General features: G+C 43.5%; 2 protein-coding genes across 29 annotated transcripts in view; both read right to left on the bottom strand.

The window, feature by feature from the left end:
• The window catches only part of camk2g2 (calcium/calmodulin-dependent protein kinase (CaM kinase) II gamma 2), a 59,294-nt gene extending 53,742 nt beyond the window's left edge, over window positions 1-5,552 (bottom strand). For 27 of the 28 annotated variants that reach the window (XM_076742868.1, XM_076742867.1, XM_076742864.1 and 24 more), the window contains exons 1-2: window positions 5,301-5,530; window positions 4,179-4,273 (exon numbers count right to left, since the gene is read on the bottom strand). In XM_076742868.1, coding sequence (XP_076598983.1) covers window positions 4,179-4,273; window positions 5,301-5,365 — 160 coding nt within the window. In that variant the 5' untranslated portion in view covers window positions 5,366-5,530. Of the gene's footprint in view, window positions 1-4,178; window positions 4,274-5,300 lie in introns of all 28 variants that reach the window. The other variant, XM_076742845.1, reaches the window with a different exon arrangement.
• Window positions 5,553-14,449: 8,897 nt separating this feature from the next.
• On the bottom strand, window positions 14,450-17,342 carry LOC143328326 (arylsulfatase I). Its single transcript, XM_076743400.1, has 3 exons — window positions 17,031-17,342; window positions 15,866-16,198; window positions 14,450-15,755 (listed from the first exon to the last, which is right to left on the bottom strand). Exons 1-3 carry the CDS (start codon window positions 17,333-17,335, stop codon window positions 14,669-14,671), a joined length of 1,725 nt encoding a protein of 574 aa, XP_076599515.1. The 5' UTR covers window positions 17,336-17,342; the 3' UTR covers window positions 14,450-14,668.
• Between the last annotated feature and the right edge of the window lie 5,830 nt (window positions 17,343-23,172).

Below are 23,172 nucleotides of genomic sequence, written 5' to 3' on the forward strand. Positions count from 1 at the left end.
CTTCCCACGGTATTTATCACGCAGTCACTGCTGCCTTAGGCTAACAATGATTGTCATTATCTACTTCTGTAAACTGATGCTCGATTCACTTGTGAAATACAGTATTACAGTAGCTGTCAGTGTCAGTCTTCTGGGACTGCAGGAACATTTATACATCTGAGCAGCTGGTTTTCCATGTATAAAAACAACAATTTGCTGTTTTGCGGGGGTTTCTATGTCGGATTATTTCTAGGCCTTGAGCAGTTGCCAAGCAACCTGCAGAGACTGAACGAGACAGGAAGTGACCGTGATTGGCCGAGAAATAACCTCCTGTAAAGTGTAAGCTTGATTTTTTGTTTGGATTAAACAAGTAAGATATAACATGATAGTACGTGAGCTTAATGTGGGCTGGATTTTGCTGCCTCAGGCTAGCTGTTACTCCCTGTTTCCAGTGTTTATGCTAAGCTAAGTTAGCCAGTTGCCTTACATTTAACTAACAGACATGAGTGAATCAAAAAAATATCAAATCTTTTCTTAAAATGAGGATCGAACAGTTTTTAACTAAAATTTTTGACTTAGAAATAAAAACAGTATCATGGCTCATTGATGGCAAAATGTATCTATAGTAGAAAATATCCCTCTTAGTCAATAAAACTCGAATAACAGTAAGTAAATGTATTGTGTTATTAACGGTGTGCGTCTGTGTCGATTCACACGTGTGTGAATGTCAGTAGAAGCGACAGACCACGTGTGCGTGTGCGAGTATCCACTTGAGCGACTGTGCGCATGCATGTGACGCCACACGGCCCAGCCATAATCGCTGACCTCACCGCCAGCCAATGTGCCCTCCCTGAGCCACACAAAATAAGGCTTAATCCCGCCTACGCACACACGCACGCACGCACACACCTCGTAAGTACAAGTGATACTCCAAAGTTCCCCTGACATCAAACCACCAAAGCCGATATACAGTACGTCCAGTGTTTGCAAACACTCACAAGGAGCACACAAGCAGAGATCAGACCAAACATGTACATTATGTGTGCAGCTGGAAAAAAGAGCAAAGCACTGAAGCCCCAGCTGCTGCAGTGCTGCTGGTGGCAGGACTGTGTGTGTGTGCACGCTGGGCAGGCCTGATGTTTTAATGTTGGATTGGGTAAATTGCAGACACTTCTGCAAGTCATACAGGGCTCTTTCGGGCTCATACACGGGTCAGAAGTTGTTTGTTCCAATTGGTGAAAGCTGTCAAAATCATGAGAGAGAATACTGAAAATCGCAGGTTGCATGCAAATTTGGTGAAATCGGCCACAGAGCAGCAGTTTGCAAGTAGAAAACTATCTTGATAAAAGTCAAACGGCACTGCACCGCTGGGCAGACACTGGGCTGAAGTAAACTGAAGACACCATGATGCTCTGATCGTATGTTTAGCTCCGTGACTTGAACGCAGTGGTGACATCATGTGCAAAATTATGGAAAGTATGGTGGGCCAAAATTAAACCAAGAGTCGGCTGTCATGACCTAAACTATGAAAATGGAATAAACCAGAATTTTTCCTTAACACAGTGCTCCCAGTGTCTCCTCACCTTTCTTTCAGTTCCACAGGTATGGTGCGTGTGTGTGTGTGTGTGTGTGTGTGTAAAAAACACACAGGCATGTTTCAGGGCGCTGCACACTGGAGGAGAGAGAGTGTGTGTGTATTTGACGATGTGAAACTGCATGCAGACAGGCCTTGTGTGCACGAACTGTGAGAACCGTTAAGTACTGGTAAGTGAGAGAAAATGTGTGCAACTGTGTTTGTGCTTCAAGTGTGAAAAGAGCAGTCATCGTTGTGTGTGTGTGTGTGTGTGTGTTTGTGTGATAACTGTGACCACGACACATACACACGCACGCACGCGAATGCATTCACAGGCATGCACACACACACGCACACAATGCAACCTCTTTGCCAGACAGCCTATGGGATGAAGAGTGTCACCCCTGCTGTTGCTGGGTTACTAGCTCCAGACCACTGCCAACACAGCCCTCCGCACAATACACACACATGCATGCACGCACACACACACACGATCAAATAGCCTGGTAAGAAGGGTTTTTAAGATCTTTCCTCAAATCAATCTTTGTTTACAGAGAGGGGAGGGAAAACAACATAAGAAGGACAGAGAATGAGAGGGTTGGCGGTGTTCGAGGGGCCAGAGACAGAGAGAAAGAGGCAGGGGGGGCATTCAATCTGCATCCCCCTGGGGAAAAGAGCAGCCCAGTCAGTCCAGAACTGGCCCTGATCTGCTATTCATATCATCACTCAACCTTTGGTGGCCTGGTCTGAGGCTGCACAGTCTGCGACATGTTCACGCCCCAAGACAGGAAGAGGTGCGGTGACAGATCAATGTAGTGCAAACACCAAACGAACATGACATCCAAAATGATCAACAGACACAAATGTTTGGATTCAGCTGCACGGCAGAAGGGACGCTGTGGCACACACGCAGTGCAACAGGCCGGCTAATGAGAATGACAACAAATGTGCCGCAAATACTGAAGCACAGGTGGTACTTCAACATGTGTTAAACTGCTGCAGACACACAGACACACACACACACACACACACACAGACACACACACACACACACACACACACACACACACACACACACACACACACACACACACAGGCTGTCAGCTGCTGCAAACATCATAATTCTGAACTGACCACACAGACTTAAAGTATAAATCCAGGTTGTTACAGCTTGGGTCTTATTTCGGAGTTCGGCTTTCTTTCCAAACACTCACAGTAACAATACAACGAGTAACAGCTGAGATCCGGGTGCACGACAGCATCACTCCAACAAAGTCCAACAGCTCAAGACCCCAGAGGAGCTCAAGTTGATCTCGAAACCACTTCATTAGAGACAAAAACAAAAGCGTGAGCAGTTGAAATGCTCATGATAGGACTCTCACTCTTTATCCAGAACTCTCATTCAAACACAGGGAAATATGAAATATCTGATTCGTGATAAACTGTCACATTCAAAATGGTCACTGTAAATGTGCAGCAGGCCGGCTGTTCGCTCCCGGCTGTTTGCTGACTTTGTAAAACACTGTTTAGCTTGTCACTCGTCTGGCATCTGATGGTGTTCACACACGTGCTGAAAAAGCAGGCAGGACAGGAGAAAAGCGCAGCGGGGCGCAGGTATAAACTGCAGGGGGCTAGCGTGGCTAGCGGGCTAAGAACAGCAGGCCACAAGTTACACATCACATGTTAGTATGACTTCAGTCAAACCTTATTTTGATTTTTTATTCCTCCAATCCCTCACTGCACTCAACACTTAACCCCAATTTATGTCACTCATGTCTTATCACTACGTTTGAGTCACAGAACAAGGCATCTGTTCAAAGCTATTCTTGATTGGAAGAAAGTTCATTTAGCAGCATTTCCCACTGATTTCAAGGTATTTACAGACTCTTCTGTCCATCCAATTAAAAACATATCCACCGTATTTGACAGCCTGTGACTATATCAAAACAAAAATGGTCATTATTCTACAGAAAAATGGAGGCTCAGCTCTGCGACTGAAATGATGATATAAGAGAAGCACTAACACAGAGCTGAAGAAGACTGCGTGCGCTCACATCTACAGTAAGAACAGCAGGCTAAAGCTGAACCAGGAAGTCATTCTGTAAGTTCGTCTGACCTGCAGGGTCGTTTCTCACTGCAGTGATGCTGCCGTGTTCCCAGATCTCAGCAGCTGACTGCATGAGTACAGTTTTTATCATAACTAACCCAAGCTGCTGGAAACCAGAACATTCCTTCATCTCATGCGACGAGCTGCTGTCAGAGTTGAGGATATTTTAGGCTGAAGGTCAGGCTGGTGCACATACAGCCATTAGAGAGAGACGGTCTGTAACCATAACAAACCAAAAATGGTTGCAGACAACTGCCAAAGCCCACTGAACCTCACTGTACGACTTAAACCGCAGCAGCCCAGCTCTGCCAAGTGGCCTCCAGCTTTTCAGGAATCTCCGCTGACAAGGACAGAACAGAGCGCCTGGATCGCTGCTCTTAAGGAAATAAACTAACAAACCTGCAGCTGGACTGACTCCACTGAGCAGCTACAGCCGCCGACTGCTGTCAGCTTTCAGTTTGCATAAATTCATGTGGACTGCAACGCCGAGCTACACAAACGGGCATCGGCTGCACTTACCTCTGGCTGAGAGCTTTTTTGTGTTAATAATTTTAGCAGCATACTCCTGGCCCGTGGACTTCTTGACGCATCGCCGAACGACTGAGAAGGCACCCCTGGAAGAAGGAGAAATCGATGAGCGGGGATGACAAACATAACAAAACTCTCAGAGGGGAAAGTGCACGGCTCAACGTGTCACACTCCGAGGGCATGCATTAATCACACACACCTACAGAAAGGGGAAAGGAAGTCACATGCATATTTAATACAGTCTCATATTGTGTGTATGAGATGTGAGAGGAGGTCCTGGCTACTAGTGCTTGACAGGGGAGGGAGAGGGCTTCTCATTAGCTCACAGGAGGAAACATGAGCAGGGCGACAGGAGAGTGAAGCCACTGAGAGGCAGATCTAACGCTTAACGGTGTCTTCTCTCTGCATACATGCCTCCTTTCAACTCCCTGATAGGTGGAGAAGCTCCATTAGCCCCACGCAGAGATTAGATGTAACAAAGTGGCTTTGTGGCCAGGCTGCACGCTGTCACCTATGCGTCCTCATGTTTTAATCCTGAATGCAGGGGGGCGCGTGCGGGGCCAAAAAAATGTGGAACCGACACAGTCTTGTTTGCAGCAAAGGCTTTTTTTTTTTTATCTTGACATGACATGTACAGTAGCCCTGCAGCCTGCTCAGAAATGCACAAAAACAGAGCTGCATGACTGAACAGGAGCGCGAGGATGCCACCAGGCAACGGGTCCGCGCGAGCGACCCCTCGACGCGTGCAACCTGCAGATAAATGGACAAACAAGTTGATCCCACGAGCGGATGTTTCGCACCTTTTGGGGCTACAAAGAGAGCATTGATGGTGATACACCTTTAAATACGCATTCAGGATTAAACACAAGCCTCTGTGGCGCTGACATGAACCTGCCTGCAGCTTACTGTCGCTGAGGTGGTTCTCCAACCTTTCCCTCTTCTTTTTTTTTTTTTTTTTTGACAGCCCCTCTCCTTCCTTGTCAACGGTGAAGTAAACGCGCACAATGGCAGCGGCAGCACGGAGGAGAAAAACGTGCAAACACAGACACACACACACGCACACACAGGCTGAAAGCAACAAGAGCAGCAGCCGCGGAGGTGACGGTCGCTTACTTTCCGAGTTCCTCGTACAGCTGATATTCGTCTGTGAATCTGGTCGAGGTTACCACTGTAGCCATGTTGACTGGAGTGAAGGGGAGAGGGGGGGAAGTCGCCTCGCGCTCCGGTGGTCGCCTCGCGCAGGTTTCGGGAGGAGAAACTCGTGAAGGCAGAGAGAGGGGGAAGAGAGGCTCGAGCTCAGAGAGAGGAGCAGGGACTGGGAGGGGGGAGGAGAGAAGGGGAGCCGAGCTGTAGTAACAAAGATCCTCTACTGAGAGGATGAGTCACTCTGTGGGGAAAGAAAAAAGAATTATAATGAAAACCTGTTCGCAACAGTGGGCGTGAACCAGTTATTGTCATGCCTGAATGCAGAATTAGACATGAAACTGAAAATAAGGACAAAAAAGCTGAATAAAGAGGTTAATCAGAATCAGGTGTATTGCTGGTTTTACAAGGAATTTGCATTGCATCTTCCAGGAAAATGCAGCTAAAAGTGGTAAATGTACGACCTGATGGGGGCGCTAGAGGAAAAGTCAAAGGAGACCCAGAGTTGTTGCGATTCATCCTGTGAGGGGCATGAATGTCTGCAGCAAATTTCATGATAATCCATCCAATAAGGGATAAGGGAAAACAAGTATGGGTGAGACAGGTGGGCAGGGGCCTTAGTTTGGTCTACATTTCATTTTTAATTTTCAAAAAACAAACAAAAAAAAAAAAAAAACTGACAATGTCATCATCAATCATTTGTGCTTGTGAGTATTATTAATTGTTATTATTATTATTATTATTATTTGTTGTTGTTGTTGTTGTTGTTTTGAACATGTTTTCATGCATGGACCTCATCCTTGGCTCATCAGCCTGTGAAAGTATCGCTTCACATTGCTCTTCTCTTAAGCTTTCATCACACTTGAATCTGTCTCCTTACATAGTCTGACTGTAAAATGCATGTTAGTCTTTTGGGTAGTTCTCCTCACCCTGGGCGGGAAGTGACCGTGCGGACAACATCCCTGCACCGTGCATCGCAAACATTATCCTACACTGACAGGTGACACTCGCCTGTGTTTTGTTCTAATGTTTTCTCATACCAGAAATCACGGCAGAGTGAGACCTCTTCCTGCTGCCTCCTCTCTGGCAGTAGTGGTCGAGGTGGGATGTAAGCCACGCGAGATCTTTTCTGGTGTGCCAGGAGCTGCAGATCCAGATTCAGTTTCACCATCTCTCGCCTCCATCTGCGATTGATATGCACAAAGGTGAAGCTGACACCAGAACGGCCCATAAGTGCAGCATCCTTCGAGGACCGAGGCGTGTGCTGAGATGTGATGCCGCAATATTTTAATATTGGCACAGAGCAATGAGCTGCATGCCCACTATGTTATGGTTTTCAGTCCTTAAACTGCCCCCCCACCCCCACCCCCCCAAGACTCTGCCATCGCTCAAAATGTGGCACCAAGAGACAGTGATTCACTATTTGGGATTTTTGTTTCACACCTCCTACTGTTTTCTTCCCATTATAAACCATTTTAGAAATCACATTCAGCAACAAAAATCCTTTTTAAATCTTATGTAACAGGCACCGGCAATCAATACAAATCATTCTGACAAATTCCTTCTATCACAATATATATGTTTAAACATTTTTCAGTAATTTTGCAGTTTTTAACACAGGACCTTTCCAATAATAGGTATAGTATTTGTCCATGTGTCGGTTGATGACATTTTCTTAGGCTAGTTAAAGTTTTCCATGTGTCTTTCAGTTTCCACATCTGAGACGCACATTAACCCCTCTGAGACTGATTTTGGAGCTTCAAGAAATAACAACATTACCCCCTGTAACCTTACTGGAACTTACTCTTCATCTATAATGTCCAGTCACTGTGATATCACACAGTATTAGCATTACCCTTAAGGCTATTTCCCTGTGACAGCACATTTGCATTCAGGCTATCACCTTCACAGCTAAATGCACATGGCTTCTTCTGTGTCGTTTAACACCGTATACCCATCTGTCTTCATAGTGCTGACAAAGCTTCTTCGTGAAACCCACGACTGTCATTATCAAGTGTTTTTTTTTTTTTTTTTTACCTTTTCACAATCATAACTGTCATCCTAAATTAATCATGATCACCGCAACACCTCCACTGTAATTCACCAGAATGCAGTTTTACAAAGGGATTAAAAAATACTTAGAATAAATACAAAAGAGAGACAAAAATCAGAGTTCCAAGAGCCTTGAAAGCAGACATCTGATTACCTCCTGTTTATCATCCAGACCAGGCAGCAGGGATCTGCTTCGATCCGACTCATATGCAGTTTGAGGGATTTTAACTATAAGCCGGAGCATCATTGTATAAGAGACAGGGAATTATGTGTGTTATGTAATCGCCTGCTGCACTGTAAAGGTTTATCTGAGCTTTCATGAATATCTCATTAAGGGTATTAATATATCCTCTTGGCACCATGTTTAAGTACGTATGTGTGTTTGTTGGTGATTACAGCTGCACACACTGAGGTAATGTGATGAGCTGATGTCAGCAAAAAAAAAAAAAATGTTTTGTCGCTCAGGAACATTTTTAATTTATTTATTTAGATGATTGATTAATGTTCATACGGGTTTGGACACTCATATGGTTCTCTTGTCGGATATGATGAAAAAGCACTTTGTACAGTTGAGGTTCAAAACTCATTAACCGTAGAAACAAGCACTTTAGAAAACAATCTAGCTGGCACTTTAAAGCTGCTCTGATCAATGGTTTTTTTTTATTAACAATGGGTCAGATGAGTACCTTTAATATAAACGGTGTCACTGGTGGTGAACCTGCAGATAATCATCAAGAGCTCTGCAGTTCCTCAATGTTTCAGCGTCTTTCAGCTCACCATTTGGTTTCACACCTCACGGCCTTTTCTGGTTCACTCTCACTGATCTTATATTTGTTTCTGTTTGAAAAAGTTCGTCATCCTCATATCAATTTAATAAGGTCATGATGTGTCAGTGGCCTGTGTACAGAGTACTGTCTGCAGGTATTACCTTCAGGTTACATACATCCCATGCAACCTTCACTCATACACAGTATCACATCCGGTGCTGCATGCAAAGTAGCCTTAGAGGCAAAACCCAGGGCAATAAAAATCCCAAATGAAACCCATACTCTTGATTATATACAACACTACTGCTGACAGTATGGCATCATTTCTGGTTTTTTACATACACTATGTAATTGCAACTATACTTTGATCCAAAATTGAACCACTCGATAACAACAGAGCCAAAGGACTGTCAGTGTGAGTCAGGACTCAGTCCCTCACCTGTCCACTAGTAGCCTCATTACGTTTTCCCACCACTTCCAGTCACCTGCCGATTACCCACCTTCCTCTACAGCTGCTCTCAGTTCAGTCATTAGCTCCTGATTATGAATAGAAGGCTGTTCACTGTCTCTTGTTTGCCAAATCATTAATTTTCTATGTAGCCATTGCGTCCCTGCCATTTCTGCTTGCTTGTCTATTCAAGTACGTGACCTTACCACCTTTCTCAATAAATTCCTTCTCTGCCTATTAATCTGCATTTTGGTCCCATTTCCTGTTGCCAGCATTACTGAATGATAACATGGACAATAGCACTGAAAGGTCAATAAAAACAGGAGAGGTGTTCAGATTATTGCTGAATCCCAGAATGATGATGAATGAATAAAACAGGACAATGCATTTAACATGTTCAGCATATGTACAGTAAATGCCAACATGTGCATCTCCTTTCTGCTTCTAAATTGTGAGTGTATATCTGGAAAGTGTTTAGAGAGCATTGCTGGCGATTAATGAGTGCTTGCAGTGAGCAGAGGAGCAGTGCGACCAGTTTCTGCCATAATTACAGGGAGCTGCTCTGATATGAAAGCCTAATTAGCCAGGGCGCACAGGTACCGTCATATTAATTGCTGAATTGCTGTGTTTCCTCAGAGATGTGCCTGTCAGATGAGCCTCGGACAGGCTGTGCAGTGGCAGGTTGAAGGGTGGGTGGTAACAGAGGAAGCAGTGGTATAGTGCAGCAGTTTCCACCCTTTCAGGCTTGTGGCCTCTTAAAATGAAGCAGTCTCTACTTGTAAACCCTTGTCACAGGTTGCAAATTCCTACAATCTTTAAATTTCCTAATAATTTCCTGCAGTTTGCTGGAAATAACTTTGTTTAACTGAGATTAAAGGGAACCCTTTACGCCCACTGGTGCAGAAGATGGCAAGAGGAAGCATGTTAAGGAGGGAAAAAGAAGTGATATTGGGGAGGTAAGTGAAGAGGTCTGCAGAAGGGAAGGAGAGGGGGGCAAAGTGAGACACTTAAAATTGGGATACAAAACTGCCTATCTTCCTCCTCTCTAACCTGTATATACACACGCTCAGCAGGCTTCTTTTTGGTGAGGTAATTGCCTCTCATTAGTAATAATTCACTGTCCTGTCTTCCTCTTGAATAGCATCTTGCCTCATCACAGTAGTGGGTGCATTGAGAGCCAACAGCTTCCAAAGACCACCGACACATTAGCATTATTTAAATGATAAACAGTAATTACAGTGGTGGAAAGTAACTAGGTACATTTACTCATTTCTACTCTACTTACTGTATTTAATTACAGTTTTGAGGTATGTGTACTTTACTGGAGTATATCCAAGCCATGCTACTTCATTCAATCGATTCAGCCTTTCAAAATCCATACTTCAGACTTTGCTACACATATTTTCCTCTACATTTAACTGCTATAGGTCCAGATTACTTTGGTTTGGCATACATTTCATACGATCAACTTATTAACTATGATGCATTATTCTAAATTAAATGTCTTTGAGTTAAATTATTAAAGGTGTTAACTGTCCAACAACAAAACTAACAGGAGAGCCTGTGAGAAAATATCTCCTCTCTTGGTGCACGTAATTACAGCTTGTGCACACATTATTATCTTGTGTGCATAAGAGTTAAAAAAAAAAAAAAAAAAGAAACCTTTTGTCTTATGCTCTAGAAGCTAAACCCTCTCGCAGAGATAATACTGTAACAACAGAGCTGTGGAGCTATACAGGTCGAAGGGCAGTGACTCATTCTACAAGAATGTTTTCAACTTGGCTCACGGCTGCTTCACGTAACTTTGGAGAGCCTTTCCTCCCTCGTGTTGACCAGTGACATCACAAGACTTTAATGGTTTTGAGGTGTGTGTGTGTGTGTGTGTGTGTGTGTGTGTGTGTGTGTGTGTCTATAGCAGGGAGTGACCACTGTCATTCGCGAGCAAAACAGCCAGGGGTCAAACCTTCCTGTCTGCTGCCCAGCTGCACTGAGACAGCTCACTGGATGTCATTCAGTAAATCTTTTTCCAAGTTTGAACCTTAACAGTCTCCTTGGGAATAATCTGTCATGTACAGTACATTAGAGCAGATCTATTACCTTTCTTTGCCAATTACTAAATCGTCACATTGTCCCACATCTAATAGCACATCAGGGCTATTTCAGTGTTTAATGGGCTGCGATTTACGATGCAAGAGACTCCAGTGAATGTGTCCCAATCGAGTCGTTGATACCACTCGGTCTCACTGAGCGAGAGCAGAGAAAGGGCTGGCTTTGCTTTTGGTGTGGAACACTTACAGATATCTAGAACACAGTGTCCACCACAAGAAAATAAAAGTTGTACTTTAAACATTGTCATGAGTCTATTGTGTTCAACTTCACGACTTCACCAAAGAATCTTCAGCTGGCCTTACCTTCAACTGATTATCCAACAGTGGATATGACAGCTCCCTCCCACGTTCTGGATAGCACTGTGTGCTCAAGTGTGTGTGTGTGTGTGTGTGTGTGTGTGTGTGTGTGTGTGTGTGTGTGTGTGTGTGTGTGTGTGTGTGTGTGTGTGTGTGTGTGTGTGTGAGACACCTCCTCCGTGATTTATATCATCTGACGGTGCCTTATTTCTGCGGGCCATCACAGTATACTGGGAATCAGATGTGTGGGCATGTAACGATTGTCTTCACCAGTTTCTCACATGTATGGGACTCTGAAGGTCTCTGAGCAACGTTCCTACTGTTAGCCCAAAGCCGTCTCATCAGATCACATCATGGGAGTCTAATTATCATGATGTTAGGCTTTTCTGTGTGAGTGTTTGTTGCAGTCACATACAGAGGAGGTGAACAAAGTGCCTTCAGCTTCAATGCTTCTTGGTGCGATGTCATACAGATCATGAACTCTGTACAGATTCTTTGAGAATAAGAAGCCTGCAGTTGTTTGATTTCCAGCACTTCCCATAAAGACAGAGGTCGGAGAAATTGTTTGATTTTCCTTGGTGCTTGTGAAACAGCTGTTCAATTGCTTTAGCAACACTGTGTGTAAAGGCAAGACGGAGTCTCTGACTGGTAGCCCTGGACAATTTTTCCATTTCTACAGCACATTCTTTATTAACAAGATTAAGAGTCTACAGCCATGCTAATGGCTAAGAGAGGCCGTACTTATGGCACCAGTATACTACATCAGAATTGCTTGTTGGATGGATGAATAGCACACTCCTTTCCAATTTGAGGGTTGTTGTATTCAACAATTTCAGAAACCGACCATTTTACATTCATGCCCATTTCACGCAGTGATTGTCCAGCTGTGCAGAGGTGAGAAAGAAGCCTGGGTTTAAGTTTTCTTTCAAGCCCTCTATATTCATTTGTTATGTAACTATTTCTGTCGATTTCCATGTGAACAAATGAGTTGAATGCTATGGATAATAAGTTTTGCCCTCTCTATGACAAGCTGCTTTTTACCCCGCCCTTGAGTGTGGCTGTTCGGATCATATACACACCTTTTTGATTTTCTAGCATAACTGCTTTAGGCACAACAGTGCTTTGAGCTAAATGCTAACATTATCATGCTAACATGCACAATGTCTGCGCTAACATTCTGATGTCAAGCAGGGTAAGGAATTCAGAAAGTATGGAGAACAAAGCGATGCATTTTGGTCTTCTAATGGGATTTGTTGACAATAACAAAAGCCTAATTCTCTAAATCTGAACTTTATCTACATCATTCTTGTAACTATAACTGTGTTATGTATGCAGTGAGGCTTTTTCCCTAAATAAGACATTTTAATCTGATCTACAAGCACTTCAGACATGACAGCCCCCCCGCAGCCCCTGGGGAACTCTCTCTTCCCTCCCCCACTCTTTTTATTTAACTGTATGCCGCAGAGCTCTGGGCAAAACATGGCTAATACTTCTAACTCGATCTTCCAAATGAGCACAAACAAGTGAGTAGGATGAGGAGCAAAATGAGAAGGGAAGACAAGGGGGTGGTTTGCAGAGGGAATGAGCTGAGGGATAAATGGAGGGAGGAAGGAGGAAGAGGAGGAGGCAAGTTGGGAAGAAACAGTGAAGAAGGATAGTTGAATATTCATTATCAGGCCGCTGGGGAGAAATCTAGAGCCCCGTTGCTACTGTGTGTGGGATCGCTGCTGACACTCACACCCAAAAACACTTCTACATCCACACACACACTCAATTTAAGACACACACCTAAAGGCTGGGGTCAAGGAATGAGCTGCTGCACACAGTACCGAACAATGTTTTTGACTGTGGAGACCAAGCAGTACCACCTCTGATTCATCCCTATCAAGCTACATCAGCAGCTTCACCAGCAGGCAGATACATCACACCCAATCAGACAGCATGAGTCTTAACTGTAAACAGCCCAGTTTCCATCGGAATTACGTCCATATTAGATAACTCGGCACCTTACAATTCAGGTCCATTGCCAAAGTTCAGTGGGATGTATGATGTGGCAGATAATGTTATATTATGTTAATGTTTGCCTCCACTGTTTTAACATTGCACTCATGGAACACGAAGACTTGCAGGAGAATTTTTTTAAGAAAAAAGGATCAAAATCAGTGCAGCAGAAACAGAGATATCTTTTTTGTGCCACGCTGACGCTGAGTCATTTTATTTTATCAGATTTCACACACTTCTCTCTGGAGACACAAAAGGCTTTATACAACGAGCGGCTGTGACTCAGGAGGGAGAGCAGGTCGTCCACCAATCAGAGGGTTGGTGGTTTGATCCTCGGTCACTTTACCATTTAACTTTTTTCTCATGCAATAGCACTCCACAAGATGTGTAAACAGACTTGGATGTTGGAGTTCTTCTTTAACCAAGTGATTTAATTGCCTAACTCCAACTATTCCCTAACCATATTTTATTTGCCATAACAATGATCATTTCCTGATCTCAATCTTATTTCATAGAAAATATAATTCAATATAAGTGCAAATTTTAAAAACACTGCAGCTGAACATAATACAGTTTTTGCAGAAGTGCTGATTGATTGATTGGTGTTTTCATCTGGTGACGGGGTTGGGCTTCAGACATCACACAGTACATGCATGCAGATATTCAGGATAAATATTTTTAATGAAAAGTACATTCTTCACATGTGTACCACAACAAGTACCCATCATGCTCCTGAAATCAGTTTTCCAGAAACCTATAACACATTAGATGAGTTAAGTAACATTAAAAAGTCCAGAAAAATTGATAATATTTACTACTGAGTTTTGGTTGGTTGCTCAGTGCTGCACATTGTGGACGTTGTGTGGTGGTTAGAGGTCTTTCAGAGGAATGCTACAGTATGAGCAAAAGTGAATCTGTATTACCCCTAAGAACCAAATGACAAGGTGACATTTGACAAAAACAACTCCCGTGGGTGTCTTTGTGTCATCCTTAAAGGGTCATCCCAGATGATGAGGAGATGAGACATCAAGAGGTCACTGTCCCTGCCTTTCTTCCTCTTCCCATCTCTTCAGGCCTCACTTGCACACACTATATCTGTATTAATCAAACTATTCATGAATAAAGGCATGCATGCACGATGACACACACATTGCTCTCTGCGCAGCCCAGCGACAGCCCAAAGTCACCCTGCTGCAGTTTGGCTGCAGGACAGTGGGTGAGTCAGCTTGCTCAGTCAGCCGCACAGGCCTGTCTGCTTTGTCTATCAGGCTGCCTGTTTATCTGCCGACCTTCACTTTTTGATTGTGGGTCTATCTTCTCTATCTGACCTGCGTCCTTGTCTGCTGGTCTGTACTTTTATTTCTCTCCATCTCTCTTTCCCTTTCTCTTCCTCATGGTAAAGGTGTCAGTATGCTTCAAATTAAGTCTGTGTCATATCGAAGTGTCTCCCAAGCCCGACTAATTTCTGATGGAATTGGCTTCGTCCAGTCGTTTTTGCAAATTTCAAATACGCCAAGCATGCCGATGCAGTGAGTGTGGACATTTGGACTAGGGAAGAACATTTTTGACTTCAGGGGTGTTCAGACAACACTTTGTAAAACCTTCAGTAGTTTGCTTTAAGCATACTGAAGCCTTTAGTCCAGTTAATGTTGCTAGATGAGACATTTAGGAGAACAGGGTGTTCCTCTGTAGGCGTGAGCCCACCTTCTTGAAGAGGGCTTTTAATTTGCATAGTTTACAGTGCTTAACCTTCTTCATCCTTTCTTTCCTGCCATCCCTTTCTCCATTATCCTTTTCCTGTCCTTCCAGGCCCAGCCAGGGACTCCACACTCCACCATGGAGCTCAGGGTCAGCCATAGGATCATCTGGTGGGTTCCTAGCCATCACAGCTGTCTGGTTGTACTCTGCCAGCCTGGTCAGCAGATGTTTCACTACCTCTGTACGAGTTTCCGCCAGGTCTGACCTCTCATATGGGTCAGAAGTGATATTAAACAACCAAACTGACTTCCCCAGCTTATTGCGGCGTTTCTCAAGTTTCTGCCATTGTTCTGGACCACTGGGTTGAGCCTGTGGTGGTATCCAGTCTCCATCACCCACATTGCCTGTCAATAGCTTCCAGTCCCCAGCCCTTATTGCTGCCCTTACGGCTGTGTCCCAAATTCCATAGCCGTTGAGTACCAGCGCCTTGTAATATGGCTCCCCGGGCTTCCTTGAGACCGGATCAATGTTGAAAAGGATTTCAGTGCGTGGACAGGGTAGGCCCTCGCTGATGGTCCCCCATACATCATGACCATCTAGGCCACGATGGGACTGTAGGGCCCCGGCCAGCCCAAGTAATGTGGGATACCAGTCAGAAACATGGATCAATGCTCTGCTGACAACACCCTTCCTCTTCAGCAGGGGACTATGGACAAAGCCCACAGCACGGATGCCCCCTTCCCAGTAGGTCCCTTTGCCACCTCTCAGTGGCCAGTTGCTTCCTCCAGAGAGCGGCTGCCCACCATTATCAGATGAGTAGATCAGTACTGAGTTCTGATAGAGGCCACTAGCTTTCAGTTCCTGGACCACTTGTCCAACGCCATCATCCAGGTAGCTCAGCATGGCAGCATAGTGGCGCCTGAGACGATTGCCCTTGGAGTCATAGTGGTGCAGAAAATTGTCTGGTACCTGCAAGGGTGTATGGGGAGCCTGAAGGGACACATAGAGGAAGAGTGGTTGATGGGGGTCATGGCTCCTCAGGATCTGCTTCACTCTGGTTAAACAGAAGGAACATTGGGAGATTTTCAAGGGTTTTTTTTTTTTTTAAGTTTGTCTCACTGAAAATAGAAATCTGTTTAATTTAATCTATAGCTTGATGCTCACCTCTCTACATAGAGCAGAGTGGAGTAGTTTCCAGCCAACTCCCAGGCAGGCCTGTCTCCATCATGTAGGTCAAATCCACAAGCTTCAGCCCCATCACAGCTCTGATAGGAGAAGTGGTCTCCGCTGCCAGTCAATGTGCCCAGGAAACTCTGAAAGCCACGTCCTGTGGGTAGACAGCTCGACCTGCAGAAGCCCAGGTGCCATTTCCCCACCATGTGCGTGGCATATCCGGCTTCAACCAAATGCTCTGGTAGGGTGGGAATGTCCGGGGGCAGGCAGAGGGGTTGACGTGATCGTATGATCGAATGCTGGAGTCCAGTGTGAATTTGGTAGCTGGCAAGATTGTAAGTGTGAGAGAAGATGTGAAGACAGCAGTGGCTTGCAAAGATGTGTATAGTAACACAATAATGGGAAATTTCACAGATGGTTTAAGAAATATTGCACCCTTGGATAGTCTCACGCTGCTGCACACCATCAAGCCCAGATGTTCAGTGATTTTACAGAATCAGCTTGTGATAAGGAGCTGTAATTCTGCTTTTTTGTTGTATCCACTTCACATCAACCTGCAACATTTTATGCCAGAGAACTATTTGTCTACATTTGGCCGGTTATCCAGGGCGGTAATAAAAATCCAGCTTGACACAGCAGAAGAGACTCAGAAATAAAAGATGCTTTACACATTGACATGTTTATATTGCAGATTAGCCCTTTAAAGATTACACAAATTGTAATTAATCAGTTTTGATATTGCTGATGTGAGACAGCTTTCTGTGTCATACTTCTCCACAAGTATACACACTGTTTATTGCTAATATTGTCATCAATCAAATTGTGCTTTTAAGGCTCAAAATATTGAGTAGGAAAGTAGGTTTAGAAGCAAAATGATCCCCGTGCTTAAACATCCTGCATAACTCAGACTCCAGGTATATTGTGCACTATTGATAAGATAAATAATATAGTACATCATCGTGGCACAAAAGGTGATAACTTTTTATGGCATTGCTTGTCATGGAAGCTGCCCCATCACTGAATACATCATTAAAGATGTTAGCAAAAGACAAAAAGACTATAAAGTGCATGCTTAATTATATCGTATGAGAACAGATGCAATAACTGAATCATTTTACATCTGTAATAATGATGTCATGATAAGGAAAATACTCACCGCCCTGTCATGAGTTGACTGCGAGAGGGTGAGCAGATAGGCTGGACATAATAATTTTCAAGCTTGACCCCCTCTGCTGCCAGCTGGTCCAACACAGGCGTGTGGATATCTGAGCCATGGTAGCCAATGTCTCCATAACCCTGGTCATCCACCATGATAAAGATAAGGTGTGGGGACCTGGGCCTTTCAACCTCCTCTGTGCTGAAACTGCCATCCATAGACTTGCGTTCACTCAAGCAGCCAAGGCCACTGAGCAAGGTCAGCCCAATCACAAGGAAAAATACAGAGCAGATGCCCCCCAACATCTCTAGCAATGCTCTGTAGCTATCTACCAAAGTCTGATTTTGTCTGTTTTTTTCTGTTCTGCTTAGTCTGCAGTCAATAAATCTCAAGCCGGGTCGCTTCTGCAGAAAAATGGGCAGATCTGTGAGTCCAAGGAGCTTGTCCAAAAGTCTTATCTGTCCATTATGAATGAGTTTTTTTTTCGAGGGCTTATTTGTGGTCTTATGACGTGGTGCTGAGCTGGTGCCAGCTGCTGTGGTGGGTGGAGAAAACCTCCTGTCTCTAAGATGGGCAAGAAGTTGGTAAAGGTGTGTTTGTATGAGAGAGAGAAAGTGTTTTTTTGCAGTACCGTGCTACATTCCTCTGTACTTTCAGGCGCCTCATACGATGGCTGGGAAGGCCTGAACACATGACCGGTGGTGAAAATGAGCAATGAAACTAAAGCTGAATAGACCTCTTTCACAGCAGACATTTTGACATGCCAAACACAAATCTGATAATATTAATAACTGTTGCAATGTATCGCAAAAATTACTGGATCATAATTAATGTTCTTCTTTTTGCACTTGTGCTTTTCCTTCAATGACAAGACAAAATGTCTGTGGTGCAAAAGATCCATGAATCGGATACATTTGGAAATAATAAAGACGCAAGTGTGTTTTGATGCCAGCAAATCAGGTGATGTACCAAATGGACATCATGGTGAAGTGAAGAGCTTCCTGTCTTTTGTGTGCTAGAAATTTGGGGCAAAGTTTAAACTTGCATTTTTCACATTTATCCACAGACCTTGCTGTATGGGACTACTTTTTGATAAAATATTCCAGTGACTTCGATTGTATTGGGGTAGCAGAGAAAACCTCTCAGAACATGGACAAATAAAATAGTTATAAATCACTACAGGTTGTGTTTAAATGCTTTTTTTTTTGTAACTGTAAACTGTAAACAGACCTTTGAAAGAGCAATATGTGTTACTGTTATTACTACCACCATTTTTACCATAAATACTGACACTAATATTGTCCTTGCTGCTTCTTTTCTGAGTACCACTTCCACTAAAGTGCTATTACGACTACTTCAGCTAATATTTCCACTGTGATTTCCCGTACTGCATATTTTAAACTATACTGTAAATCCCCAATGACAATCAAATAACCCCTGTTATTTTTCTTTTGTTGCTCAACACTGCTCGATTAATAGAGCCAAAAGATGACAACTACTGCCTGTGCCGGGGCAGTGAAACCAATCCGACTACGGAGGAACATCCGGTGTTGTGATGAGAATGTGTATCGACTGCTGGGCTCTTAGTCTTCACCTCACTGCCATCTCCTTCCCATAATACTAAGAGGAAATCAATGCCTCAGATACAAGTCCATTTCCTACGTTGTAGAAGCAAACTCATGTTGCCTTACCCTGTGGGAAATTTCACAGGCGTATGGTGGAGAGATTGAGATCTATGGCTGGACAGGGAAAGATGACGATGAGGTAAGAATGAGGCTGACAGAGGGGGTAGGGGTGATACTCTGAAGTGGATTAGATGACAGAATTGGTGGGAAATGGGAACATATGAAAAGGAATATATAACAAAAAAGAGAAATTGAGAAAGAAGTGAAAACAACAAGAAAAAAAGAGGGAAAACACTGAGATAGAGCAATAATGTGCACATGAGAAAGAGAAAGCTTCACTGTCTAACATGAGAGAGTACAGCATAAACAAAGTGGCATAAAAGGAGCAGTCACTTTGTCTTGCTGTGCATGTGCGTCTGGGTCTCTGGGTGTAGCCTTCAGTTTGCCTCAGGGAAATGCAGGGCGACATGAACTCCGTTTTACCGCTACAGAGGGGAGTGGGTGTAAAAATGGAAAGTGACAAATGTCTTCTTGAGGAACAGAGAGAGCAAGGGATTGTGTTCTTCCCTCAACTGTATATATCAGAGGGGTCACAAAGAGATGATATTAGCGAAACCTCATGTCATAGCTTCTTTTGTATATACTGTGTTGTCTGCAGGGGTAAACTTTAAAGGTTCACAATGATAAAAGCTTAATCTAAAAAGAAAAAGAAAATGAAATAAATAAATATTTTAAAGGTAATGTAAAAAGGCTCCATTTTTAAGCAGAACTTTGCAGTACTGTACGTTGTGTTATCAACAAATGCAAAACTGTGGAAAATACACTTTCTGCAGTGCAACAAAGGGGACAGTGATCAGAGTCTCTGTGAAGGGCAAAGGCTGCAACTTACAGCCCAGTGTGTATTTGTACAGTGTGTTTGTGTGTAAACATGTGTGTGTGTGTGTGTGTGTGTGTTTGTGTGTGTGTGCGGGTGTGTCGGTGTGTTTTGGAAAAGGCAGTGGTGCAGAGTAGAAGAGAGTAGCAGTGGGTGTGATTTATTCATGACGACGAATAAGTGACTCACTCGATCTGGAGCCACTCTGTTGAGTTATAGCTAAAGTGGGGGAGTACGTACTGTATGTGTGTGTGCGTGTGTGTGGGTGTGTGTGTCTGAAACTGCGTCTGAAAATGACTTTCATTTTCAAGTCTGTTATCAAACATAAAAATAAAAAGCCCTATTTCTATATTAAAAACCCCATCTGAGATTTGTTTTCAGTATTTTAAATAGTCCACTGTACGCACAGATGTGTGATGCAGGTCAGCACCGGCTTCATGGAAAATGATCTCATTGATAGTTATGGATCCCTGCCTAACATGCAGTGCTGGCTTTCTAAAGCCTGTGTGAAAGATGCATTTAAAGCTGCACCTGGCAACTTTGCACCCTCATGGTTCTAAATGACAACAGGTGACATTTTAATGAAAAGTTCAACTTGTGCACCATGGCAGTGTTACCAGGGCACCTGCACTTCAAACCAACGTCTTAGTTCCAACGTACCATCCCTCAGTCACCTACTATAATATTAGCAAAAGGACCGTGACTTTACAGGATTATGGAAGCATATACTGTAGCCTAGTATGGACAAATGTGCAGCAAATTAGAAGAGTTGAGCCATGATTGTTTTGATGTTATTATATTAACATTTATTTTTAGGAGACAAACATTTTATCACTGCAGTAACCTTTTAAAAAAAAAAAAATCAACAATGAGGTCTGGCCACTTTACCCACAAAGTAATGTGGTGTTCAAAGGTCGATTGCAACTTATAGGAATGTGGCTAGTCAAGTTAGCATGACAATCAGGTTTTGCTTGCTGACACTGCTCTTTCCCAGCAGTTGAAATAGCTTTTTTACGGTAATGCTAGTTTAGCTTTAGCTTGGAGAACAATCTGTCCCTGTTTTGGTAGTTTGTGGAAATGTTGCAGGTAAAAATACAGATATTTCAGTCTGGGGTTAGTGGAGAGTAAACAAAAGCTAAAAGGAGACTGACTATAGTGGCCAGAAAAACATGACTCCAAATTAATGCTAATGGCACTCTTTATCTGACACATCGACATAAAAGATTACAACATGTTGACCAGGTGATGATGCTAGTTTTACTCAAACAACGAATGTTAACTTCATGGTGGTGCTGGAAGACAAGTCAGGGTAACAGCAAAGTCAGTAAGCAAGTAAGTAAGTAACTGTCTAAGGACCATGAACGTCTATAGCCTACAATATGGAGATATTGAGATATTTCACAGAATAAGTAAAGGATAAGTGCAAATATAGAGGAAAAGTCAGGGGATCGCTTGAGTCAGTAGGCTGCAATTCATGGCACCAAGGATCGCTGTACCAAATGACAACGGCAGTCTAAACAATAATTGATAGACATATTTTAGTAAAGTCCAAAAGTGAGTCTGTACAAACAATTTGTACATGCTCAGTTCAGTGTGGACTAAAGTGGTGGACCAAACGGCCAATAGACTGACTGAAGAAGAAGGGATACTTTATTAATCCCTCTGGGGTAAATTCCATTTTTTCACTCTGTTGTTATTTTACACACACATGCACAAGCAGGAGCTACACAGATGCATTAATGTATGGAGAGATGTCAGAGCAAGGGGCCTGTCAGATAGTGAGGCACCCTTAGCAGTTGTGCCTTGCTCAAGGGCACCTCAACAGTGCCTAAGAGGTGAACTGGCACCTTTCCAGCTCTCTGTAGTAACTGGTCTGTGCTAGCCTTGAAACAGCCACCCTCCATTCGCCAAGTCCCCACAGACTACTGCTGCCCTGTAGTAACTATAGTAACACCTGATACTGTATGTATATATGCAAGTATGTATGTATGAATGTATACATGTACAGCAACAAACATGGCACAAACATTTCTGAAATGGAACAAATTAAGAATGTACATTTAGAAAGTATAACTAAATGACAGCTTCATACATATTTATGCTTTATTTTATAGTTAATTTGAAAGATAATCTGATTTGACACTTTATGTTACTGTGTGAGACGCTGAAACTACAGACTGTAGACACACAGACAGCATAATCTAAGGCTGGGTGGTCCAAAATTATGTCTGTCTCTCAGCACACCGGTAGAACTGGCAGACGTGGGCTCTGAGACATAACCCAAACATCGTCACTCCCACCTGCCCTGAAGGTGACACTGACAGAGACCCTGACTCTGCTGCTCTGGAAATACTCAAAGATCATCTTCCAGCTGGCAGAAACTCAATCCATTCCCCATTCTCCTCACCTTACTCAGTGATGGATTGACAAGAAGAGGGTGAGGGGGTGGGGGAGCACTCAGTCTCATCACATCAAACAAACCACCCACACAGAGGCTGCTGGTGGCCTCATGTCAAATTCACAAACTTTAGGTAAACTTTTCCTCCCCCTCTTTACAGTAGCACCATGGCCAGGCCCTTCCATCCTATCAGACATTTCCCCTGAGGAGACTGAGTGCTGGCTTTGACTCATCAAAAATGAAAGGGATTACACAAGCTGAATGTGTGTACTGTGTGTGCGTACTGTGGTGGCACAGACAGAGGAGAGTGCCACCATGAGGATTAAAGGAATAATGCATGCATATCAATAGCAAAGCTGATAGAGGAGAAATAATAAAGCACTCCGTTTCTCAAAAATATGCCATGGAGGTCCTTCAGCATGCAGGTTTTCTCTCCATCCATGCACTATAGAAGCTGATTCGACTAATTGGTAATGTCACCCAGAGTGGAAGAAATTTATAGTTCAGATGGTTGTAATGGAAATTTGCCGAACTTGCTGAAATAAGCGTTTCTTTTATTACAAGCTCACAAACACAAGGTACGGTATTCTCAGTGCAGAAGCCCAGCTGGGTAAAGGACAAATGTAGCATAGAAAGAAAAAAGAGAGGTGGTCTCTACAATAAATATTGCAAGTTCAAGTTTAATGAGGTAACATTTCAACCATCAAGGTCTCAATCAGGCAAAAACTGAGCAGCCTGTAAAACCCACTATGAAAGCAGAGAAGATTGTGTTCTGAGATGCAAACAGCACAGCAACTATCAGCCTGGTTTGTCTATGACCAATCATAGCCTGGGTTGTATAACATATTTTTCACACCATTCAACAATGGTGTGAAAAATACACAATTTCTTCTCAGTGACTTTGCAGGTGTATGTGTGTGTGTGATTCACTGGTGACAGCACGCGGAGGTTATGAGGGGCCACCTGGCGTGATGCCACCTCTGTGTCATGAAGCAGATGACACAGGACTCATCCCTCCTGGAGGGGATGCGGCACAGCCTGTCACAAACTGAGGTCAGGAGTTCAGCATGTGAGGGGGGAAACAGGATGAAGGTACAGAAGGAGAGAAGCTTGAAACTTGGAAATATTTTAAAAATATACAGTTTTGTCCAAAAACACACACACAAATATATACACATTTGTGACACTGTATAAAATGTCAATAAAAAGAAGACTGCCAGTCTTCCAAGTCTTTTGCTGCTCCTG

The sequence above is a fragment of the Chaetodon auriga genome, chromosome 11, assembly GCF_051107435.1.
Source record: "Chaetodon auriga isolate fChaAug3 chromosome 11, fChaAug3.hap1, whole genome shotgun sequence".
Taxonomy (NCBI): domain Eukaryota; kingdom Metazoa; phylum Chordata; class Actinopteri; order Chaetodontiformes; family Chaetodontidae; genus Chaetodon; species Chaetodon auriga.

Coding starts and splice junctions, on each gene's coding strand:
- LOC143328326 (XM_076743400.1), bottom strand. CDS start 17,335: ATGTTGGGGGGCATCTGCTCTGTATTTTTCCTTGTGATTGGGCTGACC. Junction 16,199..17,030: donor AGTCAACTCATGACAGGGCG/GTGAGTATTTTC, acceptor CAATCTTGCCAG/CTACCAAATTCACACTGGAC. Junction 15,756..15,865: donor ACTCTGCTCTATGTAGAGAG/GTGAGCATCAAG, acceptor CTGTTTAACCAG/AGTGAAGCAGATCCTGAGGA.